Source organism: Castanea sativa, chromosome 1 (assembly GCF_040712315.1).
Source record: "Castanea sativa cultivar Marrone di Chiusa Pesio chromosome 1, ASM4071231v1".
Classification (NCBI taxonomy): Eukaryota; Viridiplantae; Streptophyta; class Magnoliopsida; order Fagales; family Fagaceae; genus Castanea; species Castanea sativa.
This window is the reverse complement of record NC_134013.1, coordinates 14668827-14684838: the sequence shown is the minus strand read 5'-3', so window position 1 is coordinate 14684838 and position 16012 is coordinate 14668827. Positions and strand designations below refer to the sequence as shown.

General features: G+C 32.3%; 2 protein-coding genes across 5 annotated transcripts; one reads left to right on the top strand and one right to left on the bottom strand.

Annotated features, from left to right (window-relative positions):
- Positions 1-2640: 2640 nt before the first annotated feature.
- LOC142633915 (uncharacterized) lies at positions 2641-5718 on the bottom strand. 3 transcript variants are annotated; one of them, XM_075808179.1, is made up of 3 exons: positions 5469-5718; positions 3506-3789; positions 2641-3379 (listed from the first exon to the last, which is right to left on the bottom strand). In XM_075808179.1, exons 1-3 carry the CDS (start codon positions 5643-5645, stop codon positions 2851-2853), a joined length of 990 nt encoding a protein of 329 aa, XP_075664294.1. In that variant the 5' UTR covers positions 5646-5718; the 3' UTR covers positions 2641-2850. The 3 variants fall into 3 exon arrangements, with proteins under 3 accessions (XP_075664294.1, XP_075664308.1, XP_075664299.1); XM_075808193.1 differs by having other exon boundaries at positions 3506-3803; positions 5469-5669; XM_075808184.1 differs by having other exon boundaries at positions 3506-3833; positions 5469-5605.
- A 6171-nt stretch (positions 5719-11889) lies between these two features.
- LOC142643770 (G2/mitotic-specific cyclin-2-like) lies at positions 11890-15634 on the top strand. 2 transcript variants are annotated; one of them, XM_075818495.1, is made up of 12 exons: positions 11890-12166; positions 12398-12456; positions 12588-12723; positions 12950-13006; positions 13098-13143; positions 13241-13393; positions 13484-13609; positions 14220-14309; positions 14413-14634; positions 14725-14823; positions 14912-15090; positions 15199-15634. In XM_075818495.1, exons 2-12 carry the CDS (start codon positions 12402-12404, stop codon positions 15341-15343), a joined length of 1308 nt encoding a protein of 435 aa, XP_075674610.1. In that variant the 5' UTR covers positions 11890-12166; positions 12398-12401; the 3' UTR covers positions 15344-15634. The 2 variants fall into 2 exon arrangements, with proteins under 2 accessions (XP_075674610.1, XP_075674603.1); XM_075818488.1 differs by having other exon boundaries at positions 14413-14823.
- The last annotated feature ends 378 nt before the right edge of the window (positions 15635-16012 follow it).

The window sequence follows — 16012 nt, the reverse complement described above, 5'->3', positions numbered from 1 at the left end:
AAGTTAGTTTGGCTAGAAGCTAGTCCAAAAAAAAAAAAAAACCCTTTGTATTTATACATAGGTTTAGTTTTGGATTTGTTAATAAAATTTAACTAAACTAGCGGGATGATTAGTACATTGCTAATTAATGCTCTTATTGAGGGATATAATGGGTCTTAAAAGAGGGGCATTGATTTTTTTTTTTTTTTTTCATATTTGTTAGTGTATATCATCTGTAAACATCACCCATTTTATTTATTTTTTTATTTTTATTTTTTTGAGAAACCCCATTTTACATTTTAAATGTAAACATCAATAATAAAAAATGTGTACACAATATAAAACAATGAGTGTGAAACAATGTTTTATGTTTAAAGAATGTGCTACAAACAGATTTGGATCCAATAAAACTACATGGTCTAAAGAGTTCATAGTACCACATTATTAATTCATTCAAGCTCGTTAGTCCATAAAAGAGAATTCATAGTACCACATTATCATTTCATTCAAGCCCCAAAAGCACAGATACCCCCCAAAAAAATAATTCATGAGACAGCCGAAGAGACTTCCAGGGATCTAAAAAATCCTACGGCTTTGCAATCAAGATATACATTAACGTTTAATAATTGTAATAATGGATTTAATCTTACATGGTTTACAACTAAGGCGCAACAAACTCACCTCTGAGGGAGGAACAAACCAACTGTTATCCCCAAAGCTCTTGAAAATGGAAAATGGTCTTTGCTCCCAAAGTGTTAGTTTTGTCGGTTGAATTTAGAAAACACCCTATTTTTAGTAATCACGAACTGAAAAGTGACTGTTTAGTTTATGGTCTATTTAGAATCCGTTTATTTTGTTGAAATTGAAATTTTTTTGTTGAAAATACTGAAAATAAAGGTAAAAGTTAACTAAAATAATACAGTATGACCATAATTTATACCAAAAAGTATAGTAGAACTCATGAATAGTAGCAAAAATAGATTGGATAGTAAAATAAGTTGGCAAAAATAATTTTTGCCAAACGAACACTTAGCCAAGAATGGAGCCAAGATTTTCTCTTACGAGGACTGGTGTATGAAAAGAAAAATAATTATTCAAAAATGTGAAATATACTAAAATTCAAGATTAAATTAATATATAAAAAATAAAACTATTATTTATTCAATATTAACAATTTCACACATAAAAAAGGATGCAAAATTACTTTTTTATTGTATTCTAATCAATCATTTATGATCTATCACAACCAAATTTGATGCTATTTAAAATTATAAAATTTATCTATGATTAAAATATGTGTTAAACGTTACAAGAATTTCCCTTTCGACGTATAGAAATCAAAGAGTTTGTTAGAATTATCTTTTATTTTGTTGCGAAGCATAGTTTGCCAATATTCATGACTCAAAATGCTTGTTTCATAATTGCTGAAGAAATTGAAAGGGTATATAGAAGTACATTCATTCTCTAATTGAAATAGCATGAACCATGAAAGTCAAAAATCATTTTTATTATAACTATTTTCAATATTTTTCTTACTAAATAACAAAGTACTGTTGTCAATTAAATTTTTTTTTTTAAATGGGTAAATTACACATGCCGCCATTTTGATATGCCCTTCAAACATGGAACTACCATGTTTTTTATTTTGTGACACTTACCTCTTTTGTATTTTGATTTATGAAGCATTTTTTCTATTTTTAATGGAATTTGATAAGGTAGTATCTATAATTTGCCCAAAATAAAACCAAACACAAACAAAATTGAAAAGCATTCAAAATAATTGTTTTGGTTGAACCAAACAACGACAGCACTCAAAACCCAAAATCTTAAATTTTAACTTTGAGTCTCAAACATCAAACAAGCAAATTGTAATGCAAAACACATAGATCAAATGCTCATTTTACTTTTTATATTATTTAGGTCAATTTTCAATTAGGAAGGACTAATTTTTATTTGGGGGGTTAAAAACTTTTTTTTTTAATCTAAAATTTCAAATATATATATATATATATATATAATTATTATATATACTAATGATTTTTTTTACAAAAAAAATTCCTGGGGAGGCATGCACCCCTGGCCTCTTAAGTACCTCCGTCTCTGAGTTTTAACCATAGGAAATCCACAAATGAGAAATATACATTTAGTATAACTTATTTTGATGTGATAAATTTTTTTTTGCTAAATGAGTAATAAGTTCTCATCACTCTCCTCTTCTGCTATTTTTTGGTTGCCAATAGTAGCATAGGAACTGTGTTCACTGACACAATTGTCAAAATCCCATTTAGCCACAAAAAAAAAATAAAAAATAAAGCCAAAATTCCAGAGGCAGATCAGTATTGTCATAACAGAAAATGGATTTGGATCGGGTGCAATACTCTACTGCAATGAGATAGAAACAGAAAAGCATATCAAACCAATAGGTGACAGTTCCCACAAAGTATTGTAGGTCGACTTAGTACATTTTCTTCTAAAATGTTCAAGCATTGTTACCTTCTGGGACTCAACCAACAACATTAATGTTCAGCCAAATATAAAAAGATTGATAATAATAATCACAGTTGATGACTTGCATCTAGTATGAGTGAATGACTTTGAAGAACTCTCAATTAGTCCACCACATGAACAGAACCATTGACAATGGTCAGACCAAATATGAACTTTTTCTAGGAGCATAAACAGAAGTTTGGCCTCCAGAACAGCAGTAACACGCTCTAGAGACTTTTCAATTAAGCTATGCGACATCTTAAAACTGAACAAGCAATTACAGAATGATATAGAATAGTAAATATCATCATTTTTGTGAAGCAATAACATGAGCTTCACCTTTAAGATAGATACACACCATATCTTATGTAAATAAACAAGCATTTAGTTATTTATATCTAAGCCATCATTAAGAAAATTTCTCATTATCATGAAAGCCTGTTCTGCATCTCCATCTTCTTCAGGAGATGCAGGCCGGTGGGCAAAGCCATGACCTCTTTCCCTGAAAACCACAACCTGAGATCCCCTACCTATTGTTGTCTCAATATCCCTCAAGACACTGATGGGACAAAGTGGATCATTGTCCCCTGAGATAAATAATACAGGAACCTTTATATCAGATGCTATAGATGGGTCCATCCTTGTACCATAAAAGGAGACCCCAACGCCAAAACAAGCACCCTGATCTCTGGCCAGCGCCTCTATCACTCGGCCGCCTCCATAGCAAAAACCAATTACGCCAAGCTTCTTTGAGATTCCAGCAGCCACAAATTCATCAACCATCCATTTTGTTGATGCAGCAATGTCATTTGCCATCCTTTGGGGGTCTTGACTTGCAATCCATTGTTCAAACATAGTCTTTGGTCGGTCCTTTGCCCATGGATCTCCACGAAATAAGTCTGGAACTAGAACACTGCAGATTGTTTAACCAAAAAAAAAAAGAGTATAAGGGCCTGAAGAGTCTGTTCAAAGAAAATTTCCATGGCATGATGACAGAAAGTACCATGCATGCATGGTACTTCAAGGGTAAGCAACATACTTGTACCCATTGCAAGCAACACGATATGCAAACTCTCTTGTGGAAGAATCTTCAAACCCAAAAATATCAGACAACAGCAGAATGCCACAACCATTGTTATTTTTCATTGCCTTGAAGAGACAAGCATTGATGCTATCGGCACCCTCCCCGATTGAAAGTTCCAATCCACTTACTAATTCACATGCCTCGTCATCTATGCCATCTTCCACTTTCAGCAAGCTACATGATACTTTGCTGATTATGTTCTCCATAAACAATCTCCGAATATTTACATTGCCTTTCTTCTGAACAGCATAAACTGAAGCTTTGCAGTTAGAAGTTGCAGACTCTTTACAAGGGAAGAAAATAAAAATCCCATTATAAATGATTCAAGGATGATCATATATATATATATATATATATATATATGTATGCATGTATGTATGTATTCACAAGAAGTGAAATTCTGAGAGTTTGCAAGACTCTGAAAAAAAAAATCAGAAGGACCAAGATCCTCTTGACTCAGTGGCACTTCAAACTCTCTCCACTAGGGAGAACTCTGGTTTGAACCCCAGGGCCAAGGTATTCTCAACATACTTTCTTTTCTTTTTTTAAAGGGAAATAAAATTTATTCCGTAAGAACAATCCAGATACTAGACAGATGTACAAGGTATGCTAAACTCAAGAAGTTGAACTTTATGGACTATTATAAGAAGAAGAGAAAAAAAGACAAAAACAAAAGAGCTTATTTTCATTTTTATAATTTGGTTTCTCTATTTTGTTGGCAGACTGGCAGTGTAATCAAAGAACAATTGCAGCAAATTTTGAACTGTCGGCTGTAAGGATGAGAGAAAGAAGTTGACTTGAGAATTTGCATTCAGGTTAATAGAATTTTTATTAATTGGACTCTTTTAAATTAAATTTTGGTTTTAATGATATTTTGATAATTAAATTTAGGGTGAAGAGTTATGGACCAAACCTAAACATTTCCAATTGCCAGATGTGTCTTTGTTGTAATAAAAGATTAGCACTATTGGGAGAGATGTAGCTCATTTAAGTAACTAAAGAAATGGCAATCAATCAAGCTTAGATATAACTAGTTACTATGCAAAATATTGACCATGGCATTGTAAGAAGTGAAGCTGTGCATCCAATCATTATTAACTTTCAATAAAACAAAATATCTTATGGGGGTCATGAAACAAAATAGATACATATTTAAATTATAAGAAAGTGTATAATACCCCAAAATAGTGAATAAATCGCAACAAACATCAAAGGTTCAACAGCAAACATGATTGTTCTTACTCACACCATGCTCGTCTACTGATAGGAGTATCAACTTAAAGAGCCAGCAATCCCAATTCAACAAAAACTCATATCTAGCTATGAAGTGAATAAATTTCTAGTTTATATATCAATTATACTACTTCCATCCAAAATCAATGTGCCAAAACTGCAGGAGTCTTGACATTATCATCTTCCCTGTATGAAAGTAAGCATTGCCGGCATTAATTGGTGTTCAACTGCAAGTTTGCTTTGCTAGTATACCAAATTCCAGTAGATTTTCTTAACCCCTAAAAAGCTCCCCTTTTTTTTTCACCTAAAAAATACACACCCCCTTTTCCTTTTGTGTTGTAGAGTTGTTTTAGAAATGAAACTGTTAAATAAAAGATATGAAAGCGAAACAAACCCATCAGCCGGTCTAACTTACTAGAATAAAATTTCGGCTGAATATTGGCTCTAGTTTATATTTGACTTCAAACTGAATTGAACTAATATATATAGCCAATAGAGTTTTGGTACACAATCAATTTAAGAGGCTCCAATATTCTCTAGCAACTGAATAAGTAAATAGAAGTGGGTCTAAAATTTCATTAGAGTTTCACCAAAAGCGAGAGAGTAAATTGCAGCTTCCATGGTAAAGAAATGAGCAAATAGATTATACAATACAAAGTAAGCAAAGTAAATACAATGAACGTACAGATGATGGGAGCAGAGGAGAAGAAAATGGTGGAATGAAGCAATAGTTGTAATGGATTGGCCTTCTTCTCAAACTCAAAGAGCTGCTGCTGCTGCTGCTACTTCTTCTTCTTCTTCTTATTGAAGCATAAGTTCCTGTTGAGGCTAAAGTACCCATGTCTCTGCAATAACTTCCCATATCCAGTATTGAGTTTTGACTCTTATCTTCTCACCAAAACAGCAAAACTACTACTTATTAGATTTTTTTTCCCCTTATTTAGATATCAGAATTTCTTTCTTCCAACCAATACCACACGTCGGACTCATTGGGACCCACAATTTTGTTTTAAGATTTTGTTTTTTAACCTTTTTTTTTTTTTATTTTTTTTATTTTTAGGAATGGAAACGATAGAAAAATAAATAAATAAAAGAAAATTATATGGGATTGCATTTAAAAAAAAAAAAATTTGCACGGCTGAACGTGGTTTTCACATGGGCCAACATCTCGGTGGTTCAGAAAATACTCTTACATTCTTTATTATTATTATTTTTAAAAAAAAGATAAAATTTAAAGACAATTTAGTAAAAATACAAATAAGAGTGTCATGCAACTAGCTTCAATAAATGAACAAATGCATGAAAATATATGATTTCAATACCATAATAATAATAATAAAAATAATTTTGAAACCGCACACTAGTATTGAAAATAATGAAATCTTACACGCTCAGGTTCGATTCTCGCTACCAACGAGCTCCTGTTGGTGGGCATCCTTAGTGGGGTTAAAATCCCGCACAGGTGTAAGTTCCGCTGGCTTCTTGGCGCCCTGCCCGGGGGTGTAATACAACCATAAATCCCCCATTTTTGTTTACCAAAAAAAAATAATAAAATAATGAAATCTTTCGTTACAGTAACCAAACTGAAATGGTTAATTTGTAAAACAAAATTCAAAACATTGGTGTGAAGGCTAGCGTTGTGCTGTATGCATTGTGGGTTTTTGTTTTGTTTAGTAATTAGTTTACAGCATTTACTATAAGACTTTATAAAGGGTTCATCTTTATGAATTGTTGTTTAGTGTTTAGTTTACACTTTATTTACGGTTTTCAACATTCTAAGACTTTTAACATGAATTACAATAGACACTTTGACACAGTGTATCGACTCTTTTTAACAAATATAGATATGACAAGTTTTTGAGGGGTAGTATATTAGGTTCTCCAATTGACTTTAAACACATAATTGTATTAATCGATAATTTTTTTTTCCTCAAAACAATACAATTTAATACAATAAACTATAATGCTAGTCAAATTTGACCTGTCGCTAGAAATTACTTTGGCTAGTCTAAGAAAAAAAAAACCTATGTAGCATACATAGATTTTTATTTTAGATTTGTTAATAAAATTTAAACTAGACTCTTAGGATGATTAGTACATTGCTAATTAATCTTCTTAGTAAGGGATTTAATGGATTTGAAAGAGGAGCAATGATTCTCTCATATTCGTTCGTGTATATCATCCGTACACATCATGACATCACCCATTTCATATTTTAAATGTGGACATCAATAAAAAAAAATTTATACATCACTTGAGAAATTTGAATATTATATATGCAAAGTGTACAACGATAAATGTGAAATAATATTTTTCGTATTTAAAGAATGGGCTACAAACAGATTTAGATCCAAAAAACTTCATCGTCTTAAAAGAGTTTATAGTACCACATTATTAATTCATTCAAGCTCATAAGTCCATGACAGAGATTTCATAGTAACATATTGTCATTTCATTCAGTACCTCATAACAGATACCCCCAAAAAACCAATTCATGAGACAGCCGAATAGGCTTCTAGGGATCAAAAAATTCCCAAGGCTTTGCAATCAAGACATACTTCAACCTTTAAGATATGTTTGGTTGGGGTGAAAACAGAGAGAATGGAAAATAGACAGAGAAAAATAAGGTGAAAAATAACATTTTTCATTATTTGGTTGAGAGGGGGAGGGAGAGAGAAAAGTGGTGGGGCCCACAATTTTTCTCTCCTCCCCTTCAAAATACAACCCTTTTTTTTTTTTTTTTTGACTTTTCCAATTTTCTTTGTAATGTTGGCTTGCTCTTTTTCTTTTTTCTTTTTTCTTTTTTCTTTTTTGGGTTTTGTCAGGTGGTGGGTTCTTCTTCTTTTCCTTCTTTTTTTTTTTCTTAATTTTTATTTTTATTCTTTTAAAAAAACACTTTTAGATGATTTTTTTTTGGATTTTTTCTGTTATACACAATTTTTTAAAAAAGTATAATGTATTATTTTTTGTTTTATTTAAGAGTTACATGATAATAAATTTATACAAACTTTATTTTCAACTAAACCAAAAAAATTTTCATCCCTTCACTTTTCCATCATCTCAACCAAACACAAATGAAGAAAATTAAAAAATTTTCTATTTTCCCACTTTTTCATCCTCCTTCTATTTTCTATTTTTTATTTTCTCACTTTTCCATCCTCCCAACCAAATAAACCCTTAAATCTCAAATTTTCCTGACCCTATTCTAGTCTTTCAAGGTTTACAATCTAGGTGCATCAAATGTAATGGTCTTGAATTTTAGAAACACTCAGATTTTAATAATTATGAACTGAAAATGTGACCGTTGAGCTACAAATTCACAAATGAGAAATATACGTTCGGTACAACTTATTTTGATGAGATAAAAATAAATTGAGTTTGATAAAACTTTTTTTTTATTGGTAGAAATTGGAAAAAAAAAAAAAAAACTGTATCTAAACAAAAAGAAGTTTTTAAAGTAGAAATTGCCAATTGCCAAAATCCCAGTTAGCAAATTATTTATATATAAAGCCAAAAGTGCAGAGGCAGATCAGAATTGTCGTAATAAGAGAAAAAAATTATTCAGATTTAAGAGTCAGTGTCAGTACGGGTCCATAGACAACGGCATCATCGTGTAAGAACAGACTATAAGGGAAATGACTGTATTGTTTTTCACGTGATGACGTGGTTTCAATAAATCTATATTGTATCTCCACCACTAACAACAATTTGAACGGCTGATTCATCAATCATCATTCTTCTTCTTCTTCTTTTTTGGATAAAATTGATCATCAATTATCTCTGATACGTAGCAGTAGCATAGTATACATGTGTGGGGTCCACCACACACGAATGTATAAATTCCCCCAATAAATAGCCCATCAGATGGTTTTGGTTATTTAGGAATGTTTGGCATGGGATTTTAAACAATATTTAAACAATATTATATGTATTTTTATAAGAAATGATTTTGATTTTTGATATCATTAAATATAACTTTATCAGAACAACATTACCAAATATCACTTTTTTTTTAATATTTTATTTATAGGAGATGGTTTTGGTTTTTGACATCATTAGAGCATCCACAGTAGTGGAACTAAAAATTTAGCAATTTAGCTCTATTAAAAGTTACTTAATCTATTTTACCTACACACATGCTGCAGCAGTGGATCTATTTTAGCTTTCAACACAATAAAATAATATAAACATCACAATAAAATAATATATCTACCACAATAAAATAATACATCTCACTACAATAAAAACACCACAATAAAAAAGGTAATGTGAACACAAAATAAAAAATTAAATTTTTTTTAGCTCTCATGAACAGTGCACATCTATCTATAGATACAGATCAGAAGAATGATAATTTAAAAATATAGATAAATTTCTCGCTACTTTTGGTGTTTTGGTGGAGCTAAAATAGCTATATAGCTATTTAGCTCCACTGCTACAAGTGCTCTTAAAAAAGACTTTTTTACGTGACATAGTATAGTAAAATCGACGGTAAGCATTAACTTTATAATATTCAAACACAGATCTTTGGATTAAGAGGGCCAAAATTTTCTGCCGTTTATTCTCAAAAAAAAAAAAAAGGTGGCCAAATTTTATAGCGTGCCACGTGTCACGGAAGAATCAACCCATGTACCCCAACCATAGTGCTCTAGAGCGTATTCATTCTTTCTTCTTTTCTTTTCTTTTCTTTCTAAGCTCTAGAATGTATTCAAACTATTCATATTACCTTCAACTTAAAAATAATAATAATAAAAAAAAAAACAAAAACAAATTTATTCTACCTAAAAAGTAGGGTAGACACATGAAAGGAGAGGAGTAATTGTAGCTAGTGATGCTTAAAATTTTACAAATAAGTTAATGGATGTTCTAATAGTATTGATTTATGAAATATATTAAGAAATTATTTTATGAAAAAAGAAAAAGATAATTGATTTTTTTATTGCCTTTTATATTTCTCATTAAAGTAGTATTAAAATTTTATTAAAATAGTCAATTAACAAATGTCTTAAGGACATCAGTTAACTTGACCTTATAATCTTTTATACAAATTAATGTGTTACCTTTTTATTTTAAAAAAAATCTAATATTCATTTATCTTGTTTTTGAAATTCACTAATAACATTTATTGTTACATAAGTTAGTAAATATTTTGTTGTAACATTTGTTGTAGGGTCATTGGGCCTAGGAATATGTGTGGAGTGGCCCAAAAGTACTCTTTGGGCTAAAGGCCCAATCCGAGGACACAAAATGATCTGAGGATGTATGAATGTCAACTCACAAAGCAATACTAAATAGTAAAGAGGTAATGCCTGAACAAGTATGTCCAAGAAGATTATGTCCTCGGCTATTTAAAGCCAAGGTTGGTAAAAGACTGGTTAAGATGAAGGGCGGTGGAATATCTATTATAAAGCGGTTACCACCGCCCCGCATTGAATGCTCTGCAACTGCTATTTTGGCCGCATTAGTGGGAAAGTGAGACCTGAGCATCAGAGTTTAGCCTGGCTCTTGTCTCCAAAGATTTCAGGGAAGGTGGATGGAACAAGTATCTAAACTAGCAATCTAATCTTGACGTAGAGGATGAAGATGAGGGAATATAAAAGGAAGAAGGGACCTTCAGCAGAGGGGGGCCGAAGAAAGAGAAAAACAACACTGTATACCTCAGAATCCATAGTTGAAATCTATCTAAGGAAGAGATAATAATGATGATCCTCGGCTCCTGTTCGAGAAAAAGATTCTTTCATATAAACAGTTCCATGTGTGTATCATTGTGAGAAAGCCATCATTTTTGTTATCTAATATCACTAAAATCTAGATTCCAAACCCACTCTCTACAAATTTTATTGTAAAAGGCCTTTCAGACCCATCCCCTTATGACTGCGGGATCGGGCTCGAATTGTGTCCTTACATTTGTATTCATAAATAGCACTTGTTTAACTAATTTCCAAAGAGTAATGTTTAAGGTGTATTTAATACTTTATTAAAAAATATTTTTAGGTATTTTTTTCAAAAAAATTAGGTCAAAATGTGTATATATATAAAAGCCAAATGCTATTCTAATGAATTTGTATGTGTAAACCAATAAATCATTAACAAGTGTGAATTCTTTTTTGAAAATGTTCAGTAGAGCTTATAATTCAACATTTAATAATCTTTAACACGTGCCTTTTGAGCACTTGATACCTCTTTTTTAATTGTAGTTATCCATTCTTATTAATTACGACATTAGTTATAATGTATGCCTTAGTCTCTTAGAATATATATATATATATATATATATATATATATATATATATATATATAAAATCAATTAAAGTATTAGAAAACAACTTAATTTGATATTAATTTATATTTATTTTACCATCTAGAATTTATGTCAATATGAACACAATAACTAAATTTTGTCACATTAACAATAATTTAAATAGATACCAAAATTATGATAATCAATGATTGTTTAAATATTGATGACATGACAAAATTCAATTCACTCATTTTAAAATGAATTGATAGTATTTTAGGAAGTTTATAGTGGAGCTACCTTAAAATATATTCTAAAGGATCCTAATCAGATACAAAAGTAATATTTAAACAATCAAAGAGGAAAAAAAAAAAGCTCAATGAGGAATGAATCTCAAAAGTGGATTAGCTAAAATAGGAAAATATGCTTTGAGGTGGTATTTTTTTTTTTTGGTATAACGGTTACATGTAACTCCCTCTCACATGAGATGCGATCTCATCGCATTACAAGCAACTATAACACAAAATTATAAATTCTTTTTATTTTATTTTTTTGAGTTGTGACCCACATTATCCAGACCAATTAATTAAGGCTAAACAAACAGCTTTGAATACACCCTACCCTTTTTAATGGCAACGTGTAAGACTGTAAGTACCTATGTGGCTCTATGTGAAAATTACTATATAATACAAAAATTTGAAAAAAGCACATGGCAAGGTAACCGTTAAGGGGGGGCAAGGGCACGCATAAGAACGCGACTTTTCATCTTAGAGATCCAACGGCTACCATTCACTAGCCGTTAGATTTAAAAAATTTGTATAGAGGACCATATAATATCCGCTGTAATTGCGTCTCAATTTCGCTTGTAGAGTTTTGTACTTTTCCTTTTTTCCCCTTTCTTTCTTGTATAAACCCTTCCCCAAAAACCTAAAAGATTCACAGAGAAAGAGAGAGAGAGAGAGAGAGAGAGAGAGAGAGTGAGAGAGAAGAGAGAGAGAGAGAGGGAGGGATTGAGGACGATGGAGTTTTCTGAGTAGTCTCTCTCTCTTAATTTTTTTTGTGTTTCCAAGATCAAAGCAAAAGAGGGCATTCGGAACTGTGATTTCTGGTATTTTGGGTTCTTCTATTTGTTTGATCGGAAATAGGTAATGGGAATCCGTGGAATTCTTGGTTTTTTGCTACTGGGGCTTTGAGTTTACGATCTGGGTCTTGCTTGTTAATATTAGTTCTTGATTGGTTCTTCTTCCTTATATTTTTGCTAGTTCTTTCTTATTCGAGGGTGTCTGTGTTCTTTCTCAACTTTAATTGTTGATTTGCAATCTGGGTTTTGTGTTTTATAATCAAATTTTGATTCTTTATTTATTTGGATTTGATAGAGAAATGGCTGGATCGGACGAGAACAATCCGGGCGTGATCGGACACAGAAATCTTCAAGGTACATGACCCGGATTTGAATTTCTTTTTTCCTCTATTGGGTTTGTGCCTTTTGTTTTTGAATTTTTAAATTTAGGCTCTGAAACCCTAGTCTGAAAATTTTGGTTTTCTATTATTTTGATTGTGATTTAGAGGAGGGATTTCGTGCTGGAGGTGGAAAATTGGTTTCGGGAATCGGGCACAACCGGAGAGCATTGAGCAGCATCAATAGGAATATAATAGGAGCTCCTCCATACCCTTGTGCAGTCAACAAAAATGCCTTCTCAGAGTAAGCACTTAATACCCTAGTGTCTGTTTGATTCATTTTGAAAAAGTAGAAGCGAATGGAAGTCTAAAATATTGTGTGTCAAAATGGGTGCATTAGACTTTGTAGAATAGAAGATTTATTTTATTGGATTTTTTTTTGGGGGGGGGGGGGAACTTTTGTTTCTTCCTTTCTACTTATGATCTTTTACAATCTTTGATTACTTTCTGAGTATATTTATTATATTCAGAAAACAAGCTGACTTCAATAAGAAACCATCTATTCCGGTACATCGGCCAATTACCAGGTCAGTTGTCTTCTCCATAATTTTTGTTATGTTCAAAATTTTCTTTTCTCTCTGGCTTTTTTTTTTTGTTTTGATTTTGGTCCTTTTTTAGGAAGTTTGCTGCAGAGCTATCCAACAAGCAGCAAGTTATACCCGAGGTACTGTTTCCGTAAACATAGAAGGCTGGTTAATTTTGTTAATTTGAGTACATAGGGTTCAGTATAAGATTGGATTAATGTATAATTGCATTAACAGGAAACTAAGAAACCAGGACAACTAGCCCCAAAGCCAAGTGAGTTTGAGGATTGTACCATTATAGATGCCGAAGATGAGGAAGAGTCTAGTGACTTTTCTGCGCCAATGTTTGTGCAACACACTGAAGCAATGTTGGAGGAGATCGATCGGATGGTATTTTCCTCTCTCCCCTTCCTTTTTTATTACTGCATATCATTTTAAACTTTTGGTTGGAAATGACATTAATGTTTTAATTTCCCGCAGGAGGAAGTAGAAATGGAAGACATAGATGATGAGCCAGTATTTGACATAGACAGCTGTGATAAAAAGAACTCGCTTGCAGTTGTTGAGTATATCGATGATTTATATACAAATTACAAGAAAGCAGAGGTGATGTAGAATCTACTCTACCTTCTTCATTTGAGTTTCACAACACCCTCTTGTCCAACATTATTCAGAGCTTTTTCTGTTTAAATCATCAAACTGCTTTTTTGTTTAAGTCTTAATTTCTTCTGTGTCTCTATTAATGAATGAATTTGACATATATTTGGAGGATGAGTTCTACATAGTTAACTATTAGCCAAAAAGAGTATATCTAAAATTTGAAATGTTATATTGTAGGTGAGAGCTTTAGTAGGGTAAATAATTTTTGGTTGATGAAGTGTTGGCTTGATGTTACTTAAAAATTTCTGGAAGATTGTCAAAGGAAAGTGATAAAATAAAATCTTGGAAGGTTTTTAAATTTAGGTGGGAGTTTATGGTCCTAGATAGAAGAACACCTTGATGAATTTAACATAAGATTTAGGTGGGAGTTTTTAGTCCTAGATAGAAGAACACCTAGATGAATTTGACATAATATTTAGGTGGGTGTTTAGGGTCCTAGATGAATTTGACATAAGATGGTTTTGGTTGATGATTAGCTAGTGATGATGGATGGAAGAGTATATAAACTTGATACTTGGAAAATTTAGTAATGTTGTTGTTCAATATGTTCTTGCAGAGTTCTAGCTGTGCGTCATCAAACTATATGTCACAGCAATCTGATATTAACGAGAGGATGAGAGGTATTCTCATTGATTGGCTGATAGAGGTACGTAAAATGTTGTGTTTTAGTGGCTTAAATCTAGGAGATGAATATTTGATTTCATGTAGTTTAACTGAAATCACTAACAATTGAATGAATATGATTACAGGTGCACTACAAGTTTGAACTGATGGATGAGACCTTGTATCTTACTGTAAACCTGATCGATAGATTCTTAGCTGCTCAACCAGTGGTGAGGAAGAAACTTCAGCTGGTTGGAGTGACAGCAATGCTTCTTGCTTGCAAATATGAAGAAGTTTCAGTTCCAGTTGTGGAGGATTTTATTGTAATATCTGACAAGGCTTATAGCAGAAAAGAAGTACTTGAAATGGTATATATAATAACTAAAAGCATTTATCTTTTACATTTTCTAAACGACATAATCAGATTTAGAATATATGATTTACTTGCATGCCTGCAGGAGAAGTTAATGATCAATACCCTACAGTTCAATCTGTCGATTCCCACACCATATGTTTTTATGAGGAGGTTTCTCAAAGCTGCTCAAGCTGACAAGAAGGTGTGTATATGACATAAATAAACTAAAATTGCACACAGTATGTATTTGGCAATGATTTTGATTAAACAGATTTTGTTGACTCTACCAGCTTGAGCTACTGTCATTCTTCATGATCGAGCTGTGCCTGGTTGAGTATGAGACGCTTAAGTTTCCACCTTCTCTGTTGGCTGCTGCTGCAATATATACAGCCCAATGTACTCATTATGGGTTTAAGCAGTGGAGTACAACCTGTGAGTGGCACACCAGCTACTCGGAGGAGCAACTGCAGTAAGTGTTTATTCTTTCTTTTGTACCATTAGATGAAGTTTGCGAATCATATGCAATATAGACTAGATGCATTTTTACTGAATGGTGGTGTATCTTATCCATGTGTAGGGAATGCTCAAGGTTGATGGTTAATTTCCATCAGAATGCTGGGTCTGGGAAGCTCACAGGTGTTCACCGGAAGTATAGTACATCGAAGTATGGTTATGCTGCAAAAACTGATCCTGCTAACTTTCTGTTAGAGGCCAGATACTAGCAAAAATGCTCAAGAAACAGATGATTCATTAATCAAAGGAGAGTAACATTTATTAGGCAACTGGGGGGATGGGGCGTGTATTTGAGCAACATAAGTTGCCCCTGGGTTCTTGAACATATAATTTGGCACTCTCAAATTCAATCTTTTATTTTATGCTTTATTTGAACATAGCAAGATTTTTCCCCTTCTTCTTGTAGAGGAAAATAATTTTCCATGTTTGTTCTGTTATGAACGATGAAATGAATGTTCATTTGTTTGTTTCTTTATAATCAAATTGTGAGGTTGCTTCTAGCCAAACACAACATTCCTGCTTGTTGTGTACAGTGTTACCATTATTTTGTTTCTTTATAATCAAATTGTGAGGTTGCTTCTAGCCAAACACAACATTCCTGCTTCTTGTGTACAGTGTTACCATTATTTTGTTTCTTTATAATCAAATTGTGAGGTTGCTCAAGGCCAAACACAACATTCCCGCTTGTTGTGTACAGTATTACCATTATCACAGATGTCTTAAAAATAAAACTACTGTGTGCATGACCTGCCTGGGTTCTTGAACATATTCTAATTTGGCACTCTCAAATTCAATCTTTTACTCTATGCTTTATTTGAACATAGCAAGATTTTTTCCCCTTCTTCTTCTTCTCCTTCTTCTTCTTCTTCATCTTCTTC